The 18,810-nt window shown below is 38.5% G+C and overlaps 2 protein-coding genes and 1 long non-coding RNA gene across 7 annotated transcripts in view; all 3 read left to right on the forward strand.

Annotated features, from left to right (window-relative positions):
• The window catches only part of LOC124261915 (mucin-5B-like), a 52,916-nt gene extending 48,240 nt beyond the window's left edge, over positions 1-4,676 (forward strand). For all 5 annotated transcript variants that reach the window (XM_046696284.1, XM_046696280.1, XM_046696282.1 and 2 more), the window contains 2 exons: positions 696-891; positions 4,582-4,676. In XM_046696284.1, the coding sequence (XP_046552240.1) occupies positions 696-779 (84 nt within the window). In that variant the 3' untranslated portion in view covers positions 780-891; positions 4,582-4,676. The remainder of the gene's footprint in view (positions 1-695; positions 892-4,581) is intronic.
• The window catches only part of LOC124261914, a 322,925-nt gene extending 309,520 nt beyond the window's left edge, over positions 1-13,405 (forward strand). The window contains exons 27-32 of the mRNA XM_046696278.1: positions 11,025-11,186; positions 11,451-11,576; positions 11,694-11,793; positions 11,931-11,998; positions 12,107-12,200; positions 12,934-13,405. Of these exons, the coding sequence (XP_046552234.1) occupies positions 11,025-11,186; positions 11,451-11,576; positions 11,694-11,793; positions 11,931-11,998; positions 12,107-12,200; positions 12,934-13,177 (794 nt within the window). The 3' untranslated portion in view covers positions 13,178-13,405. The remainder of the gene's footprint in view (positions 1-11,024; positions 11,187-11,450; positions 11,577-11,693; positions 11,794-11,930; positions 11,999-12,106; positions 12,201-12,933) is intronic.
• Positions 13,406-13,508: 103 nt separating this feature from the next.
• Positions 13,509-16,277, forward strand: LOC124261920. The gene is made up of 2 exons (XR_006894463.1): positions 13,509-13,810; positions 14,895-16,277. It is a non-coding gene; the product is annotated as an uncharacterized LOC124261920 (long non-coding RNA).
• Positions 16,278-18,810: the final 2,533 nt, after the last annotated feature.

Below are 18,810 nucleotides of genomic sequence, written 5' to 3' on the forward strand. Positions count from 1 at the left end.
GTCATGTGGCGTGTAAAGACAGAGTCGTTTCCACATCGCCGTTTGTTCAACAGATCGGTCCAAAATCGCATAAATTCGATCGGGTTATATGACAGACGACCTGCTAGATGCTCTTTTATGATACGTATGTGATTTTGGGGGGATTGTATGCCAGATTATTGAAAATGAGAGCACTTGTCAACACCATACAACCATAGTTATCAACACTACAAAGTGTCAATCTTGAGGCATCTTTGATGGTCAAAACTGATGTTCTGTTTATATGTCCTTTTATTTTAATTTCCAATGATTAATGGTAGCATATTGATACTATTAAGACAAGGGGCGTTGCGATACTATTTACAATATGTTTATAAAGGTTTATCGACCAACGGATGTATACAGATCATACTACTAGTAGGTATTCTGCACAACAAGATATATGGGCATCGTTTATATGCACATTGTTTTAATTAGAAGGAAACACATGTGGTTTTAATTCCATATGTCTGTATGTCTTAGCGTTTCAGTTTCAGACTGTAATAAAGCTCTAAGAATGCGTTTCCGTCTCCGGGTGAATATCTACCCCCAGTAGAGCCCTTTCCTAAACGTCCTGAGGTTGATGTTTCATGATAGATATGCCCTCAAATCAGGTCAACACACCTAGACTCAGCAAAATTCTAATATATGAACTTGTTCGTATTGTCTTTTCACAGACAAAGATGGAGACCGAATGTGAAACAACCATGACTGTTGAGATAACCCAGGCTGACATTGAAAACACCGCCCACGTCATATAGCACAACATAACAGGCCTGAACCCAAATATAGCCTACTCCATAGACGTTGTAGCTGTTAATGAAGAAGGACCAGGAATAACCGGCCAAATTAATCTACACACACCCGAGGAAGGTGAGAAAAAATAGTCACTGTGTAATAACATATATCTATTAGTTTTATAGTTATAGCTAAGGCCTAAGTAACCAGCGCTATTTTATAACTAGTCCTAAAGGAAACATTATACTTGTCAGCGTTCCTAATGATGAGATATTTCTGCATATTCTAGTGGAGCAATTGATTTTAGACAAATAACAAATATGCTTTTTCTACTTTTTATTGTTACAATTAATCTGTTTTAGCAGGTAATCGAAACTGATTGTTCTTTTACGATAAAAAGACAAACCTCAGCTTTTTCACTTTTTGTACAGCTATAATACTGCTGAAACAAATATATATTCATGATTTATAGCTAAAATGGATAGAATTATCAGTAAAACGCCCGCTTGTTATCAGCAATGAGCAGGCCACTGTAACTTGATAATGCCCCCAAATTACTTGACGACGGATCATTATCATGCCCGTTGTTAGGTGACCTCATAAGGAGCTCAGCTCTTGGTGTCCTTCGCTGGCAGGTTTTTAGATTTGTATACATATGTTTATTCTTATTACATAACGTTTTGTCGTCACGATATGGCTTAAATATTAACTCATTCACACACTCAATCAGCTCTTGATGTTCAATCACCTAGGACTCGTTTGAACTTGGGTTCAATATTGGCGATATTTCTGTCTCACATTCGTCACATGTACCTGTGCAATTATTTTCCTTGCCGGTGCCAACCTTAACAATTTTACCATAAATTACAACATGCAGCAACGAAAACATGGATTGGAACTCGATGAGCACTGAAAAAATGGCGGCTATTGGAATGGGCAAAGGTCAAGGTCGAATGTCACTCTCAATAGTTGACGTCATCTGTTTTGTTCTATGACGTTTCCATATTTGTAAAAAGTGTGTCAGTGACCTCCGTCGTTTGTTGTTAGCAGTAAATGCTTCAATGCTTCAAAATCGATACCATTTTAGCTAATAACGGTAAAGTTATTTTTCAGGGCATTATCATTTGCATTCTATCAATTTTAGCTATAAATCATGAATAAAATATGTTGCAGCCATGAAATAGTGGTGTTACCCTCCGTAATTAACCACAGGCTACGAGTTGTGAGTTCAATATCTTTTATTCCGTAGTGGAAAAGAAGAAACAACTCTGTAACAGCAATTATTGCACAATGTATATGTATATGCTAGAAACATAGTTGATGAACATATGACTTCATATATATGTAGGCATAGACATCTGATAGAAATGTCTTTATATATAACACATGTCTCCATAAAGACTTAAGTAAACAATGTACCTGTCTAATAAAATCTCACGCAGGTAATGGGCAAAATGGCATATATACTATTGTTATTATTACAAGTGACATTTCATGTGGCATATCATGAAACAAACTATAACAACAGACAAAGAAACTTACCCTGTGGGTGACACGGGAGTGTGCTCAAGCACCCAGCAGCCGAGCAGCCAACACGTGCAATAATCCCACATAAAACTCTAACATTGTTGAGCACTGGAATGACGTCACATTACCTCAAACTAAATGATGATAAAACAGAACTTACAGTTTTCCACCCTAAGCGTCTCCAAACCTGTATCTCTCTTCCTAAATTGAGCATCGGTCAGTGTGAGATTCAGCTAAAGCCTGAGGTGCGTAACTTGGGAGTTATTTTTGATTTCTCACTGTCCATTGTCCATCAATAGCATCTGTAGAAGGGCGTACTACCACATTCGCAACATCGGCATGATTCGACAATACCTGGACGTCAAGACTACAGTATCTCTTATTCAGGCATATGTATCATCTCGTCTCGACTACTGTAATGCTCTTCTTGTGGGTCTCCCAAATCATCTTATACATAAGCTTCAGAAGGCACAGAAGCAGCCAGAGTGATCTCTCAGTCAAAGAAATCGGTCCATATTACTCCCATTCTTCACTGACTTCATTGGCTTCCCGTCCATTACCGCCTAAAATATAAAACTCTACTCCTTGTTTTCAAAAGTATCCATGGTCTAGCTCCCAAGTACCTCTGTGATCTGTTCCACCGTTATACTCCTGCACGTTCCCTTCGATCAAATGACCAGTGTCTTTTGACAATTCCTGTGACTAGGACAAAATCATATGGTGACAGGCCACTCGAGATGGCTGGCCCTCATCTCTGGAACAATTTACCATCTCACCTCAGAACACAAGCAGATTTAGCTGTTTTTAAATCAAATCTAAAGACCTGTCTCTTCACAGAAGCATTTGAACTCTATGTGATATCAATACCATCTTAGAGCCAAAAGCGCCTTTGAGCGGTTTACGGATATGTATGTATGTATGTATGGATGGATGGATGGATGGATGGATGGAACATCATATAGAGCATTTGTAAAACAAGAAGTACAAGCCAGCATATTGACTTTACATAGGGCAAACCAACGATACGCACATTCATACAGGTAAAATAGCATATTGTGTAAATATTTACACTTTATTTATCTTGTACATATTTATGCCTATATTATACAATTATCTATATTAGAGTTTAATTAGCTATGTGTATAGCAATTACACATGTATGATTACTAACCTTAGACCAAAACTCAACCTTCTAAACAGCCCTCTTGACAGACAGTGTAGTGCAGCTGATTAGTAGCAACATGGCGGTGAGACGCATATTTGAAATTAGAGCAATCACCCGAGAAGCTGAGCCTGGACTATTGTTAAAATAACTAAAGACAATGACATAAAAATAGATCGATCCATACACCCTTAAATACACAAAGAACCAGCCCTGTGACACCGAACTGAACAGTTAAGGCCAAGACAAGATGCAGCTGGACTGACAACTAATTGCAACTTATATATAATGTGTAGAAAAATCGTCTATCGGATCATCTGAAATAAGAATAAAATGAAATTGATTAGTTATAATGTATGTGCACAATATAGAATCCCTTGATTTATCCCTGTTACAAGAAGACCTCGGGCTTTTCAACTGCCCGACGAAAGAGGAGTCAATCACGTATGAAAGACCTCGGGCTTCTGCAAATGATAATGCCCTGAAAATAGCGTTACCCTTATAATAGTCACAATGTTATGTAGTCACAATACGCTTTGAGCATGCACCTTGTGGATGGATACAGCGCTTTATAAATACTCATTATTATTATTATTAATTGTCGACTCTGCTTTTAGCAGAGATTTCTTATGGATGTGGAACGGATTTTGTCACTTCTATTCTTGTACTTCGTGACAGATTTTACCATTTGCATTGTAAAAGGAGATAATTGCTCAAAATGCCTTTCTGGATCAAGATCCTTTGTTTTAATATATTCAGAAAAAATACTTTAAGGATTCATTATAATTCATTAAAGTTACGTCCTCGGCAGGACATGTCTATTCTTGTTGTTGTCTACACGATGTTTTAGTATTTATGTTAGGTGGACGTTGATAATTTTATCACATCAAGTGTTGTCTTTGTGAATTATTTGTAAAAAATGTTAATATTGTAGTTTTCCTCAGTATTTCCTTCGGTTTTCTTACCTTTGACCCAAGGAAACGACCTTTTTGTTATTCTTAGAATGGTTGTTGGAGCAGTGATGTGATTAATAGAATGTAATAGTAATAAACGTGTGTGTGCGTGTGCGTGTGCGTGTGTGTGTGTATGTGTGTGTGTACTGCAGTACATAAACATACCTAACGACTGTATTTCAGGCGCCGGTAGCCCTACGAACTTCAAGGCACAGAGCAAGTCATCAAGCGAGATAACTCTGACATGGGATCCTCCGCAACCCCGACCTGGTGTCACTCAGTACAACATAACTGTGTATGAAAAACAGGAAGACAACGAGGGTTACGACACTGTGAAGTTCATAGCACTTTCAGGTGTGTTTGTCGTGGGATTTATTTGTGTGTTGATGTTTGGTTGGTTTGTTGTTGATAAATGATGCTTATTTTGCTTAACTATCGTGAAACTATATAAGTGATGACCGTGTGATGTGTTGAATAACCATGTCTCTCCATTGTACTTCTGCTGCGTGATCAATGCCATGTTGCTGCTTTATCAAGTGTTATAAATATCAAACATTAATGAAAGATCGCCCTGCTTACATGATGCATTAGCAGAGGCATCTCGGGACGATTATTCTCTGTAGGAACTCGATAAGAGGTTGCGAGATACCGACCTGTATGGCATTGTGACAGATAACTGTCAAAATACGGAGTAGACCAGTAATTTCACTTTATCACACTGACAACATCTTAGCGATCATATTATGTTGAAAGAGCTTGACGAATGCATAAAATATATCTTACCTAAACAATCTGAAAAGAGTTACCTCCCTCCTCCTACCAACGGTATGTGGTCATATTCATGCCTATATTGTTAAAATAGGGAGGTATTTAATGAAACTGATATTGGCTGCAACCACATACAGTTTCATGTACATGGTATGAGTGGTGGATGCGACAGGTAGGACAAGGCATGCTTACTCAGTCTGTTACCACCAGGCCTCGTCACTGATTGTCAGTGATTCCATTCATTAAATGTTTACAGCTAGTTTTCTTTTTACGCCCAATGGAATCTCGTCCGTGGCATAACTGCTTATTCTCTGACGTTGACTTCAAATATTTACCTATTTGTCTGTTGAAGCGTGGTGTTTATATTTTAGGGTGGGGAATCAAGACGTATACCTGTGGCAATCTCTCCAGCTATTGGTTTTACAAGTTTGATATAGTAGCTGAAACAAGCATTGGTGCTTCGACCATTGTCAGCAGCAGCCCTGAGAGGACAATGGAATCAGGTACTAAAATCATTCATATTTCACTGATTAACATGTCCTTTTAACTGATAATGTATGATGATGTAGAGGGGTGTGTGTGTGTGTGTGTGTGTGTGTGTGTGTGTGTGTGTGTGTGTGTGTGTGTGTGTGTGTGTGTGTGTGTGTGTGTGTGTGTGTGTGTGTGTGTGTGTGTGTGTGTGTGTGAGAATAACAAGAGTAAGATCATTTGAGGATACACGTATTTAAACAGATATGTCACCTGTTGCTTATAAGAATTCTTTTGGTGCCATGTAATTTCTTCAATAGTCTTCAAGCTGTACTCATTATATTCCCAGAGCCGACGGGTGTGTTGGAACTGAAGGTCGAGGACATCACTGATGTGTTTCACCAGGTACAAGTGTCGTGGGAGTGTCCCAAACAGAAAGATGGTAGAAATGGAGTGATTGTTAACGCCAATCTGAATTATTTCACAAAAGTAAGTTGAATTATTTGAGCAATCTCACTTTATACGGCTGAACTCTGCATTATTTCTAACTATATACGGCTGAATAGTTTCAGTGGGTTAGGAAGGGAAAATGGAATTATCCATCGTCATAGTTAGTTATAAAATACAAACTTCGCCATGAAATATTAATGTGACACTTTCCTAACCGACTTTGGGGTTTGGGGCTAGTTGGTTTTAATCTGTGAACACATTGTCATTCTGTGAACACCGGTCTGAAATGTGTTATGCCCCACATTCTTCATTCATTCATTCATATTTTTAGGAGGAGGGGGGGAGTTGCTAAGGTGAAGAGGTAGTTACACGTCATATGTTTATAAAAATAGTCACATGTTAGACAAGTAAAATTGTAGATAGGAGTATCAATGTTAAACCTCCAATATCGAAAAAAGTTCATTATGTGTTCAACGCGTAAAGCCAGTTTGTGATGTCCCCCACTGTGGTATTGCTGCAATATTTGCTAAAAGCGGCCTCAGACTAAACTTACTCACTCCAGCCTCAAACAACCAGGAAATGGTCATGGTGACATTTTAAGCCCCAGATCTGTGTCATCATCAACGAAAAACAACCTGCATCTGTTTTTTTTGGTAGACAGGTATATCAGGAAATATTGCCTTATGATTGTGACTTGAATCAAATTGAAGAGATCTTGGTGGGGTGATGCCAGTAGGCTCAATACTACGTTCAAGTTGAATGATGTCAAGGCAATTGTCACCTGGGAAATTGAGTTCAGACATTTGAGAATTATGTGAACAAACTACAGACGTATAAAACTAAACGCACTCACGCGCTCATTTTTCATCTAACCAAGCCGTATTAGTAAGAGGGTAAAAACTATTCTAAGCAGCAAAAGAAACGTCAGTTTGGAATGTTCCTTCCCCAAAACGGATAACTGTAAACTCATTTAATGTTTTGATTGTATAGCTTTGACATCTCCAACTTTACCTGAGCAAAGACATTCCTTCCCAAACTCAGAATGGAACCCAGGAAATGGTATCAAAAACGCAACCCGATCCCGGAGATTGTACGGTGTTCTCCATGTTTTTCATGCAACTTATTCTGCACGTGCTGTTCACAAGAACCAGCCCTATAAAATGCACCCCCAAACCTGTTTGAAACATTCACATTACAACGTGAGCAGGAAGCCGCGACTCACGACAGCTCAGAGGATCTAGGCGCTAGGAAGACTTGAAGCATTGCCACACTGCACACGCCGTTGCCAATCACTTCCAGGTCAACGTTCGGACCATCTACTGGCTGCAGCAACGTTTTTGGGCCACCAACACCACAAATGATCGCCCCCGTACTGACAGACCAAGGACGACCACATGACGGACCGCCATGTTGTGCGACAGCATGTACAGAATCCCTTCATGCAGGCATCCGAAACAGCACGCCAGACATTTGGAACACACGGAAGACCAATCAGTACTGATACAGTATGCCGACGTCTTAACAGCGAGAACCTCCATTGCCGTAGATCTTACCGTGGACCTATCCTCACCCCTCCTCATCGGCGTGAACGTCTACAGTTTGCCCTACAACACCAAAACTGGCGATACAGGCAATGGAGAACTGTTCTGTTCACAGATGAGAGTCGGTACTGCGTATCAACAGATGGCAGAACAAGAATATGTCGACGACGTAGCCAGCGTTACTCAGACCAATGTGTTACTGAAAGAGACTCATGGGGAGGTGCAAGCATCATGGTATGGGGTGGAATAGGCCTGAACCAGCCAGTTGGTCCTGTGGTGTTCCAGAACCTTGGTCCAGGGAGAGGAGGCGGCATCACAGCAGTGCGCTACATCGACCAAGCTCTTAGACCCCACATCATACCACATTTCGCACGTCACAGGAACAACATTTCCATCATGATAACGCCCGGGCCCATAGTGCTAGAGCTACACGGGACTTCCTACAGCAGAACGGTGTCAACAATATGCAGTGGCCAGCCCCTAGTCCCGATTTAAACCCAACCATAAATCTTTGGGATGACATCCAGAGGAGACTGAAAAATGTCATTCCAAGGCCGAACACATTCGATTTACTGCGCCAGGCTTTTCTCAGAGTGTGGTTCCAGTTGCCAATGGCTCTCACCAATCGATGGGTGCACTCCATGCATAGACGCTGTGCTGCAGTTATTGCCGCTCGTGATGGTCACGCTAGATAGTGAAGTCAAGCGTCTGAGTGAATTGCAAACGTTCACGTAATGTCTTGAAATTATGCTGAGATATTCATTGGTGTGGCAAGATATTCTACACAAAAAATGTTTTTGATCCGCTTATTATGTCCATTTCTGTAATGATCTGATTACAGTGCCTATCTAATTTTGAATTCGTACTGACGTTTTCCTTTTGCTGCTGAGTATACTTACGTTGCAGTCAGTCAAGTTGATAAGCTTCTCTATCGCACTATGCATAATCCCATCTGCGACAGTCACTGTCCAAGGCTGATCACATGCGATAGGATTGACGCCAGTGGGGCACGTTAAAACGTCTTCATTAATTCGTCAGGGATGCTATATACGTAATGATATTTATCATATTTGCTAATGTAAGCTTGTTCGAGTGTCATAACTGTCCACACGAGCTCATTACACATCTGCTTCCACCTGTCGTTATATTTGTTCACCAGCAACAGTCGACATTTAATCCTATAAGCAAGAATGAGAACTTCACCAATTATGGCGACTGCATGTGGAATGTGAAGGTGGACGTAACTACAGAATTCAAGTATCTCTTCGAGGTGAGTTGAGACACGAGGCATGAGAATATCACTGTCACTCGCAGTCAACTATGTCCTAGCGGTATGTGGACAGTCAAATCTGGAACAGTCTAACCACTCATTGAACATCTTGAAACTAAACCATCCAGTGTGGATGGAAATTCTTCGAACTTGAAACTGTAACAGAGCGTAATGTACAAACGGTTGATTTCAGAACATTATCTACCAGAACCGTTTTCGAGAAATGAGTGACACATAGGCGGCCTTGAATCATCCGTGACAAATCCTCCTCGGATTCCTCACGTCATTATATAATTACATAACTGTTATCGTCACAAAGACACTGAAATCATACTCATTCTACATATTTTCTCTGTGACAAGGTCCGTCTCTACAACAGAGGTTTTGCAGGCCCTGTTGTCGGTGTAAGCAAAGACATAGTGGGAGGTGGTAAGTATTGAATTATTAACTAACATTTCGACTGGGTGATTTACTGGATACTTACTATTAACTGCTGTGATGTGTCGTTATTATTTATCACACTCAGCAAACCTGTAGTTGGTTAATAACAGTGACGAAACCATTTTCAGTCATGGCAAATCTTTACGTACAGTGTAACCTGTACGGTTTCGGAACGTGCCTGTAATGTATTAACTCAAATTAGAACTCTGCTGCTACCACTTGACATGTGTCCAGTAGATTCACCAGACATATGATTTAATGATATTGTGAGTGATAACCAGGGTCCCTCACTGTGCACTTTGTGCCCACGATAATTTGAGTATTTTGAACTGGTATTTGAACAAAATAATATCTGCATTTGGCTTTCCAAAAACACCTTTTTGTGAAGAAACGGAAGTGTTTGTGATTTTGTATGAAAGTTGTTATTTCTGTTCCAAAGTTGCACAGCATTGTGATTTTTTTTTTCTTAAAACCAGGAGTGATGTAATTAAAATAGTAGTGTATAACATTTATGCTATTATTCAGCGGTCATAAGATTTTATGTAAATGTCCCATCATACATGAAGTGTGAGAAAAAAGTACAGATGGGTGAACTTTATGCACCTTTCTAGTCACATGACATCGTTTGTATATGTGTTCTTTAACACCCAAAACTGCAATATTTTATCTACATGTCCTCTACCACACAATTCAGTGAAAAACATGTTGATCATTGATCTACGCAAAACAATGACATGCATCAACCAATATAAGATATTGGCGTATATAGCAAAAGTTAGTATAGCAATGAAACTAAACATTTCTTCATAAGTGCAAAATTCTACAATGTGACGTTAAACCCAATTTCATCTGACCTGACATTTTAAACACTTTAAAATGTTACATGTATTTAAGATGTACGGTTTGAAGTAGACATAGTTTAGTTAAACTCCAAAAGCGGTTGTACTCTGTCTTTCTATTTCTCTCTAAGTACGTATTTTTCCATCACAAGGGATAACCATTTCAAAGTCAGAACAATGAGAGATCTTTTTAACATTAACTGTTATTTAATTACAGCTTTTTTAAAAAGAAATAGAATTTTTGCATAAATTTTGATATATGTTCTGTAAATAGACAACTGTTTTATAATTGGTCCTTTAGATTATCAACTGAGATTGTTCACGGCTGTACCCACAAAGGCGATGAAAGAAATGTGAAGTATTGTAACATTATTGTCGTCCTGAGAGGGTACGTAAGTCCCAATAGATTCAAAGTAAATTTAAACCTACTACTATTTGTAATCGTAGTATATATGCTATTTTAATGTGTGCTGAAGGGTTGGTGTAAATCCAGCTAGGAACCATGCAGGAAGAAAATGTACTGTAAGTCCCCATGGGCCCTAGTATGGTGATCTACCTTCAATTGTTGGCAATCTATAGCCTGCTTTTATATTGTGTTGTCCTCTATAGTTAAATGTTTTGGATCTAATTACTGGTTTTACGTTTCTATCTGTGACAATCTAGTTATTTTACTGTCCTTCGTCGACAGGTTCTTTTAATTTAATTCCATTTATCATCAATGTATTTCTTTTTCAGTCACGAACTGGCTGAAATATTGCAGATGTGACTATAAATCTTAACTCACTCACTCTAAGTACGTTTATAGTAGAAGGATGTGTTTTTGCCAAATGTTTGCTCTCAATTTCCTAGCTCCATCACAGACGGCAGTTATGAATTCCGTGAGAAGAGGAACTGGGGAATCAGAGACGCCACCATTACTCATCTGTCCCAGATGTCTTTATGATCGCACAAATGGTCAAGTAAACAAGACGGGGTTGATTGTATGCCGAAAAGAAAATTGTGGGCAAGTCGGTGAGTAATTAAGGTCTTCAAAATCTTTGATTTGTTGTGACACATTTTGTGAACTGTACGCAAACGCACAAGTGAGAGCATTTACTATTTGACTCCCATGGGGACAAAAGTTGTTCTATCAAAACGTTGCCTATCATTATGTTCAAATTTTAGGAACATGGATTTGGCAATTTTTAACTTACCAAATATAATATGGGTGGAATTTAATAATAACAATATAAAAGCAAGCATATCAGTCGACATCTTGTTTAATATCCCATACAGGAAATCGTGACCAAAAAACTACTACAATGGATTATGACAATATGGCCAACTGGAATGCAGCCAATGCGCAAGATTTTAGTATTCCCTACAGAGCAACAAAAGACGACTGGCTAAAGGGAGTTGTTGGTAAGTTTGAGGGTACGACAGTAAATACGACATACCCATATCATAATCAGTTCACGTGGATAGGAAGAATAGTGTTGTCCTGTTAGTCGTTAGTTATGTTTTCTTTTGTATTTACAGGACGATCAAGCCTACTATTCTCTCTCGGAAATGAGGATTGCAGTGGAAACACGAAAAATCTCTTTTGTAATGGAAAACTCCCTACAGGGAAAACATTTATGTAAGTATGTAAATTTCACAAATTCACAAAGCTTCAAAAAGTCATTTAAAGAATTTGAAAATTCAATCAGGACATTTTCTGTGTTTCTTTATGCTGCTAGTACATTGACTATATAGCAACGTGTTTTACCGTTTCAGTGTATATGCATACTCTTGCACCAATCATGGATGCACCACGAGCAGCAGAATAGAAATATCAACACCAGGTAAACACAAGTTTCCTATAGCTGACAGAACATACTTGCTCATATAGAGTGACAAATGACTTAATGACTTAATGACTGTGTAATCTGTCAACAACACATATATTTCAGCACCAGTACCTGTTGCTGCTGTGGTCGGAGGTGTAGTTGTTGCGGTAGTTGCCATACTGGTCGTTACAGGCATCATAATTTTCCTGCGACGAAGGTGAGGATGATCGATTTGAAAAGCAGAACTTAGATTTACAGTCAAAACGTGAGTACGTTTTGAAGAGGTAAATGTAAACGTGATTGTTAAGGGAAGCTTTTGCTATTTATTATCTCAATGACATATAGTTACCCTCTCACATTTATCAAGACATGACCACAATCACAAAACTCATAGTGGAGAAATTGTATCTTCTGAAGCGGATATTAACAAAATTCTTTACCTTAAAGCAAAGCAAAAAACACACTCAAAAGTATGGTTTGTAACTGAAACGATTAATTTCTGCCATGCGTTTTGCGTTACAAACCCTGATTAAGCAATAGCTTCTATTTTCAGCCCTCTGTCTATTTCTGTTCATAGATTATGGTCAACGAAACAAAAATACAACGGGCAACAATGTCAGCAATCTCTTGGTTATCCTAGAACATCCGCGATATACCTGTAACGTTACTTTGGCATTAAAAATTGGATTATTCTCAAATACTGATCGGCGCCTGCTGTAATGCATGACCCGGTGACACATTTTTCTCTACAGGACTGGTCCTACTGGTAACTGCCCGTCATCAAGATATAGCATAGGCAAACATTGTACTGAAATTCAATGGAGTATATCATGCAATGTCTCCACTTGGTTCAAAATAAGAAAATAATCTTCTGAGTTACGTTACTTATTAAACAGTGCATCCATTCATTGACATACATGTATATACCCAAAGGTTCTGATGTCTTACAGAAAAGCACACAAGGAAAGGTCCAACACGAGCAGAGATCAAGTCCGCCCAGAGCAAGATGACGTATACGACAAGATTCCTGATGGTCAGATGGTCGACAGCAGCCACAGTAACGAGGGTTATGTAAACTATGTGTCAGGACAATCCTCTCGGAACACAGACAATACCTATGACGCACTTACCACTTACCAGAATGCAGATGGTCATGATTATGGGAGGATAAATGTTGAAACAAGTTTTAAATAGAACTACAAGTAGCAATAGCAAAATGAGTACATGTTCTTCAAATGCAATCCTGTATAGTACATGCAGCCAACCTTTACAAATGTTAGTGCTGTTTAGTTTGTGATGATGAGTACTCAGGATAATAGTCAATGTGCATGTACGTGACAGGTAAAATGTTTTAAATAAAAGTGAGTGAGTGAGTTTAGTTTCACGCCGCACTCAGCAATATTCCAGCTATATGGCGGCGGTCTGTAAATAATCGAGTCTGGACCAGACAATTCAGTGATCAACAGCATGAGCATCGATCTGCGCAATTGGGAACCGATGACATGTGTCGACCAAGTCAGCAAAACTGACCACCCGATCCCTTTAGTCGCCTCTTACGACAAGATAGTCGCCTTTTATGGCAAGCACATGGGTTGCTGAAGACCTATTCTACCCCGGATCTTCACGGGTCTTTAAATAAAAGTAACGATAGTAAATTGAATACCATTTATTCTGCAATGCGAAAGGGTACACTACATATAACCAGCAAGATCAAATGCTTTTGCGGTTTAGTTTGTGACTGATAAGCACTCATGTACATGTACGTGGCTGGTGTAATGACTCATTGTGCCCATAGATTATGTTGTTCTATTGTTTCAATGTTTAAAGGTCACATGCAACCAAAAAATCAAACATAATTAAAACACAATTATCACGTATTCATGACATATAATATACATTGCTGGTTATGAAAAAACATAAAAACAAAATTATATGCGTACAATCGCAAATCAAAAGTGCAATATTGTGTACTTCGGTTTACTTTCCAAGAAACGAAGCAGCCGGGATACCGAACCCAGTCAGAGCGGGTGGGTGTGCACTCAAGTGTAACGACTGGTTCATTTGCCGATTCCCGCACGGCTCATTGTGTGTGTATATAAAGAGATGTTGGGTTTTGTAAATACATGCTCATTATTTGTGTATAACATTTTGCAATCAACAGACATCATAACATGTCATGTGTACAAGTATCACACCTGCCTGTCTGTGTAGTTACATAATGTGAGAGAGACGGAACTCGGGCCATAAATTAATGCGTTTTGTTTATGGTGTATAGCCTGATAGGTGTTAAGTTCAAATTGCATGTGGTCAGTGATTGAAATTGTGTATTGAATATTGTCATTAACAGACGGGCAGGCAGACACATAGGTGCCAATAAAACAAGACATTGAGTTTTGTCTGTGACAACGACATATCTATATCACAGTTAGAAATTCTGTCGACGCTAAATAATGACATTGCTTTTAAGTATCGAACTGAGAAAGTGACTCGGTAAGAAGAACGTGTGGTGAAATAGACAAATGAAATCATATAAACAGTTAAATCGGTAATCTACTGTAATAACATATAAAAAGCTCGCGCCTGTGAGATATCAACAAAACATTAGAAAAATAGCTCACATCAAAGCCTTCACCGAATATTCACCGAACAACCCACTTCCAAGCTCCGCGAACCTGTTTCACTGCGCATGTGCTATGAGCGCAGCCCAGCTGTTGAAACCACTTCAATTCCCCCAAGCGCTGGGGGAAAGTTAGTGAATCGTTTGAACTACGATTTCGCGCGGTCTTTTTCATCGCTTTATTTTCAACTTTATAAGTTGAATTTGCATTTTTGATGATTTGTTTCGGTAAGTCCATACCGAAAGGTATAAGAATCTGCAATGTTGTGTTTTACGTTGCATGTGACCTTTAAGAAAAGCATAAGAATGTAGCATTTAGTATTATGTAACACACATATATATACGCTATATGATGTAGTTAAATCCTTGTAGGTACCATATTCTATAGAAAACATTACAGTTTCTGTGCACAAGTCCGATTAAATCAGTCTAAGGATATGTTTATGCATAGTGGTACTATTATCGACAACAAAATGTTTGGAACTTTGCATTGTTCAACAGAGCTACACGTTTATGCTTAAAAGTGTTAACGATGGATCATGAATTATAAATGCTAATGCAAACGATTAGAACACAGACAAGAGCTGACTCCAAACATCACATGCAAGAGCTTTAAGTCTGTTACAACTTTCTATAATCCGCACGTGCCGCGCAGGAGTGTTTATGATACCTTATTTTGATATTTTCTTAAAGGCTGAGGACCATTCTGTTTGCCAGTCTGGTCGATTGAGCTCATATATTTGTGGTTTACACAAATCATAGTTTCAAATGGCTATTGTTAGTTTGTATCAAAAGGGGTTATGCACATTAACTGAAACCCCGAGAACAAGTCGGGTTGGTTTTAAGTTAACACTCATTACGTACCGCACGTGCATTTGTTTCACTGTTCCAACTACTGCGCTTACCCCCTTGTGATAGAAACCAACAATAGCCATTTGAAACTATGATTGTTTGTTTAACAACTGTTATCCTGTTGAATAAAATTCTGAGATTTACATGTTCAACTGACTAGGTAAAATTATGAGGATTCGCAATCTTCATTTCATTTTACTTGATTTACTTTTTGGGTACGTTTTCATTACAAACAGACTATAGTCCGGAAAACGTCTTGGCAAGATATATATGTCAGTGTCGTAACGTATTTCGTTGCATCTCACTGGCGGGGTCTAGCCATTTTATACCAATTTGTGAAAGGTTGCATCAGGATATTAATGATTGGAGCTGTTGAAAACAATGATACTTGGTGTAGTCAAAGTTCCCCGCTAGATCCTTAGCAGGTTTTCTGAAAGATTGAACGGATACCTTCTGAATTGACGATTGACTGTATTGTTGCCATTAAGTTGTCGTCCTTGCCTGTCTGAAGAAATTGCACAGTTTGTGTTATTTGTATACCTGTTGTGAATACCAGGGTTCACCTGTACTCCAGGGTTCACCTGTACTCCAGTATATATAAACATATATATAATGATAGCGAAAATTATGAAAACGTTTGCAAGTGTATAATATCCTCAAGAAATTTCAATTTCAGTGCATGATACATATGTATCAAAGACATTATCACACTGTCAGATTTCAACAAATATATTCAACTGACTGAATGCTGACAATAGATAATATCTGCTTTAAATGTATGCCACAGCCTGTTGTTGCTTCAGACAAGTAAACAATTCAATAATACAGTAAGTCTTTGTCACCTTTTTCCAACACTGACGCACTATAGAGTATTATACCTATGAATAGTGAATACAATCTAACAAACACACATTCGGAACGAACACTCCTGAATTATGGCTTGTTGGGAAAGGAGGACAGTCGATATCGTTTGTGTCAAGCAAAGGGGTCAAGGTGGGCATGAAGACACTCAGTGTTAGATACAGTATAGGGGATGACATCAGGGCAGTCGACATCATCAGTGTTAAATACAGTTATAGGCGTGGACATCAGGACAGGTGACATCGACAGTCGACATCAAAAATATCAAATACAGTAAAGGGGTCGACACGAGGGCAGTCGACATTAACAGTCGACATCATTAGTGTTAAATACAGTAAAGGGGTGGACACGAGGGCAGTCGACATCAACAGTGTTCAGTAAAGGTTTGAGCAGCTCATGAGGACAGTCGACAGATACAATTAGCAAACTTGTAAAGTTGACATGACGGTGTATATTATGCTATATGTATGCCGCGACATTCTATATGTGTGTTATACAACGTCCGCCCCTAAACATAGGAAATCAAGAAACATAAGGTATCTGTGAAGAAAAATGACTCCAAATCAGCTATTTGCGACCACACCAAAGCCCATGCGCTTCAGACTACAAGATAAGAAAACTCTTATAAGTAATGAACATCAAACAACTCAACAGAACGAAAGAGATCAAGAATACATATTTATGAACCCGATTAGGTTATAATTCATTTCATTACATAGTATTGTTAAAATTATCTTGCTGTAATATCCATTAAAGTAATCAAAATGACGGATGTCATTTCATTAAAATATCTACCACGATGCCTCCACTACAAGTGAATAACATAAGTTGTAACAAAATTCCTAAACAAATAATGTTCTCGTTGTTAAAAAATAAACGTTTATTTCATCCTGTCAAGCATTCCAGTCATTCACTATTCTTCTCACATAATTTTCCTTGTCTTTGTAACCTCGAAGAAATGCTACGATTCACAGTGATAGTAATACAATATAAGTTCCCACCTCTTCATAGAACTGCTGAAATATTCAGAGCATGGTTTTATAGTCACTCATATGAATTAATCTGAAAGAATTGGCGTGAAAGAAAACTGCTGACCTCAACTATATTTCCGTTTAAAAACATTACTCCTCGAATTCTAAGCATGGTCTCTAATGTGTGCCTTGGTGTTATGAGGATGTGTTTTTGTTAATTAAATTGTCACATTGATTGACTTTTGGTTGTTATGGGTCAGTGTGGATTTGAACTCACATCTTGAACTTAGCCTGTGTAATTTTACCTGTTAAGGTAAGTTAGAGCTGCCTTTCCTTTGTTTCCGGTGTTTTCAGTAGGATGTTGTAAGTTATGAGGGGATTCCAGCAATTTCTAAATGGTCGTGGCTTGGCATGGTGTTTGCGAGATTTCTCCGGAACTGTATGATAGGTATATACGGAATCATTGCTGAGATTACTTTGGATTAACGCTCATCTGTCTGCTAACATCGACGTTTCAAGAGCCCTTGTCTACATTGAACTTTCACAGTTGTCAACAATCTCCAATCAGTGCATCTGTTTTTTACTCGGAATATCAATACTTTAGTGAGTTAATGTCTTAGATTTGTGACCCAATATTTTATATTTGTGATCCGATAGTATTGTTTACAAGTCTGTACTGTCGTTCATTGTAACCTTGTTTATCCAATATATAATTGAGCATAAGAGACTTGTTCTATTTTGCTGGTTTAAAGGGGACTCACAAGCATTTTATCACAGCAATTTGTAAACCGTAACGCGTGGAAACTAAATAGTAATATTTGAATCTGTGACATAGTAAATAATATTTAAGAGCGAGGCAACAATATCCACCAGATTGTTTTAATGTAATAATTCTGCATCGCTGTCAGATATGTTTGCATTTCAGTTTGTCTCCCAGCTCGCAGGCCTGTATTATTCAGCATTATTACCTATTAACTCAATAATTCTCAATATTCAGAAAAAACAACAGTTAGACAAAAACATTTTTTTTCAGTATCAAGCATTGTACGTGTCTTAGCTTGCTATTGGTTGTCATCTACTAGTAATGAATATGCATATGTGCAAAAAGTTAGGAAAGACGTGAAAATTCTCACCGACTACAGCACTCAACCCCGTCTCAAATATTTTGCCCCGATCGAATGGGTTTTGTTAAAGTAAAAATCATATCCAAGCAATACGTAATGGATGCCACAGTGAGAATGGCGTTATTCCTAGGAACATCGCTTCGGAGACATATACTAAGCAGCAAAAGAAACGTCAGTTTGGAATTTACCTTCGCAGAAACGGATAACTGTAAACTCATTTAATATTTTGATTGTATATTTCTGACAACATCTCCAACTTTACCTGAGCCAAGATTCATTACCTGATCTCGGAGAAATGGTACGGTGTTCTCCATGTTTTTCATGCAACTCATGCTGCATGTGCTGTTCACAAAGACCAGCCCTATAAAATGCACCCCCAAACCTGGTTGAAACATTCACATT

This window comes from Haliotis rubra, unplaced genomic scaffold (assembly GCF_003918875.1).
Source record: "Haliotis rubra isolate DU_JTF1 unplaced genomic scaffold, ASM391887v1 Scf816, whole genome shotgun sequence".
NCBI classification, from domain to species: Eukaryota; Metazoa; Mollusca; class Gastropoda; order Lepetellida; family Haliotidae; genus Haliotis; species Haliotis rubra.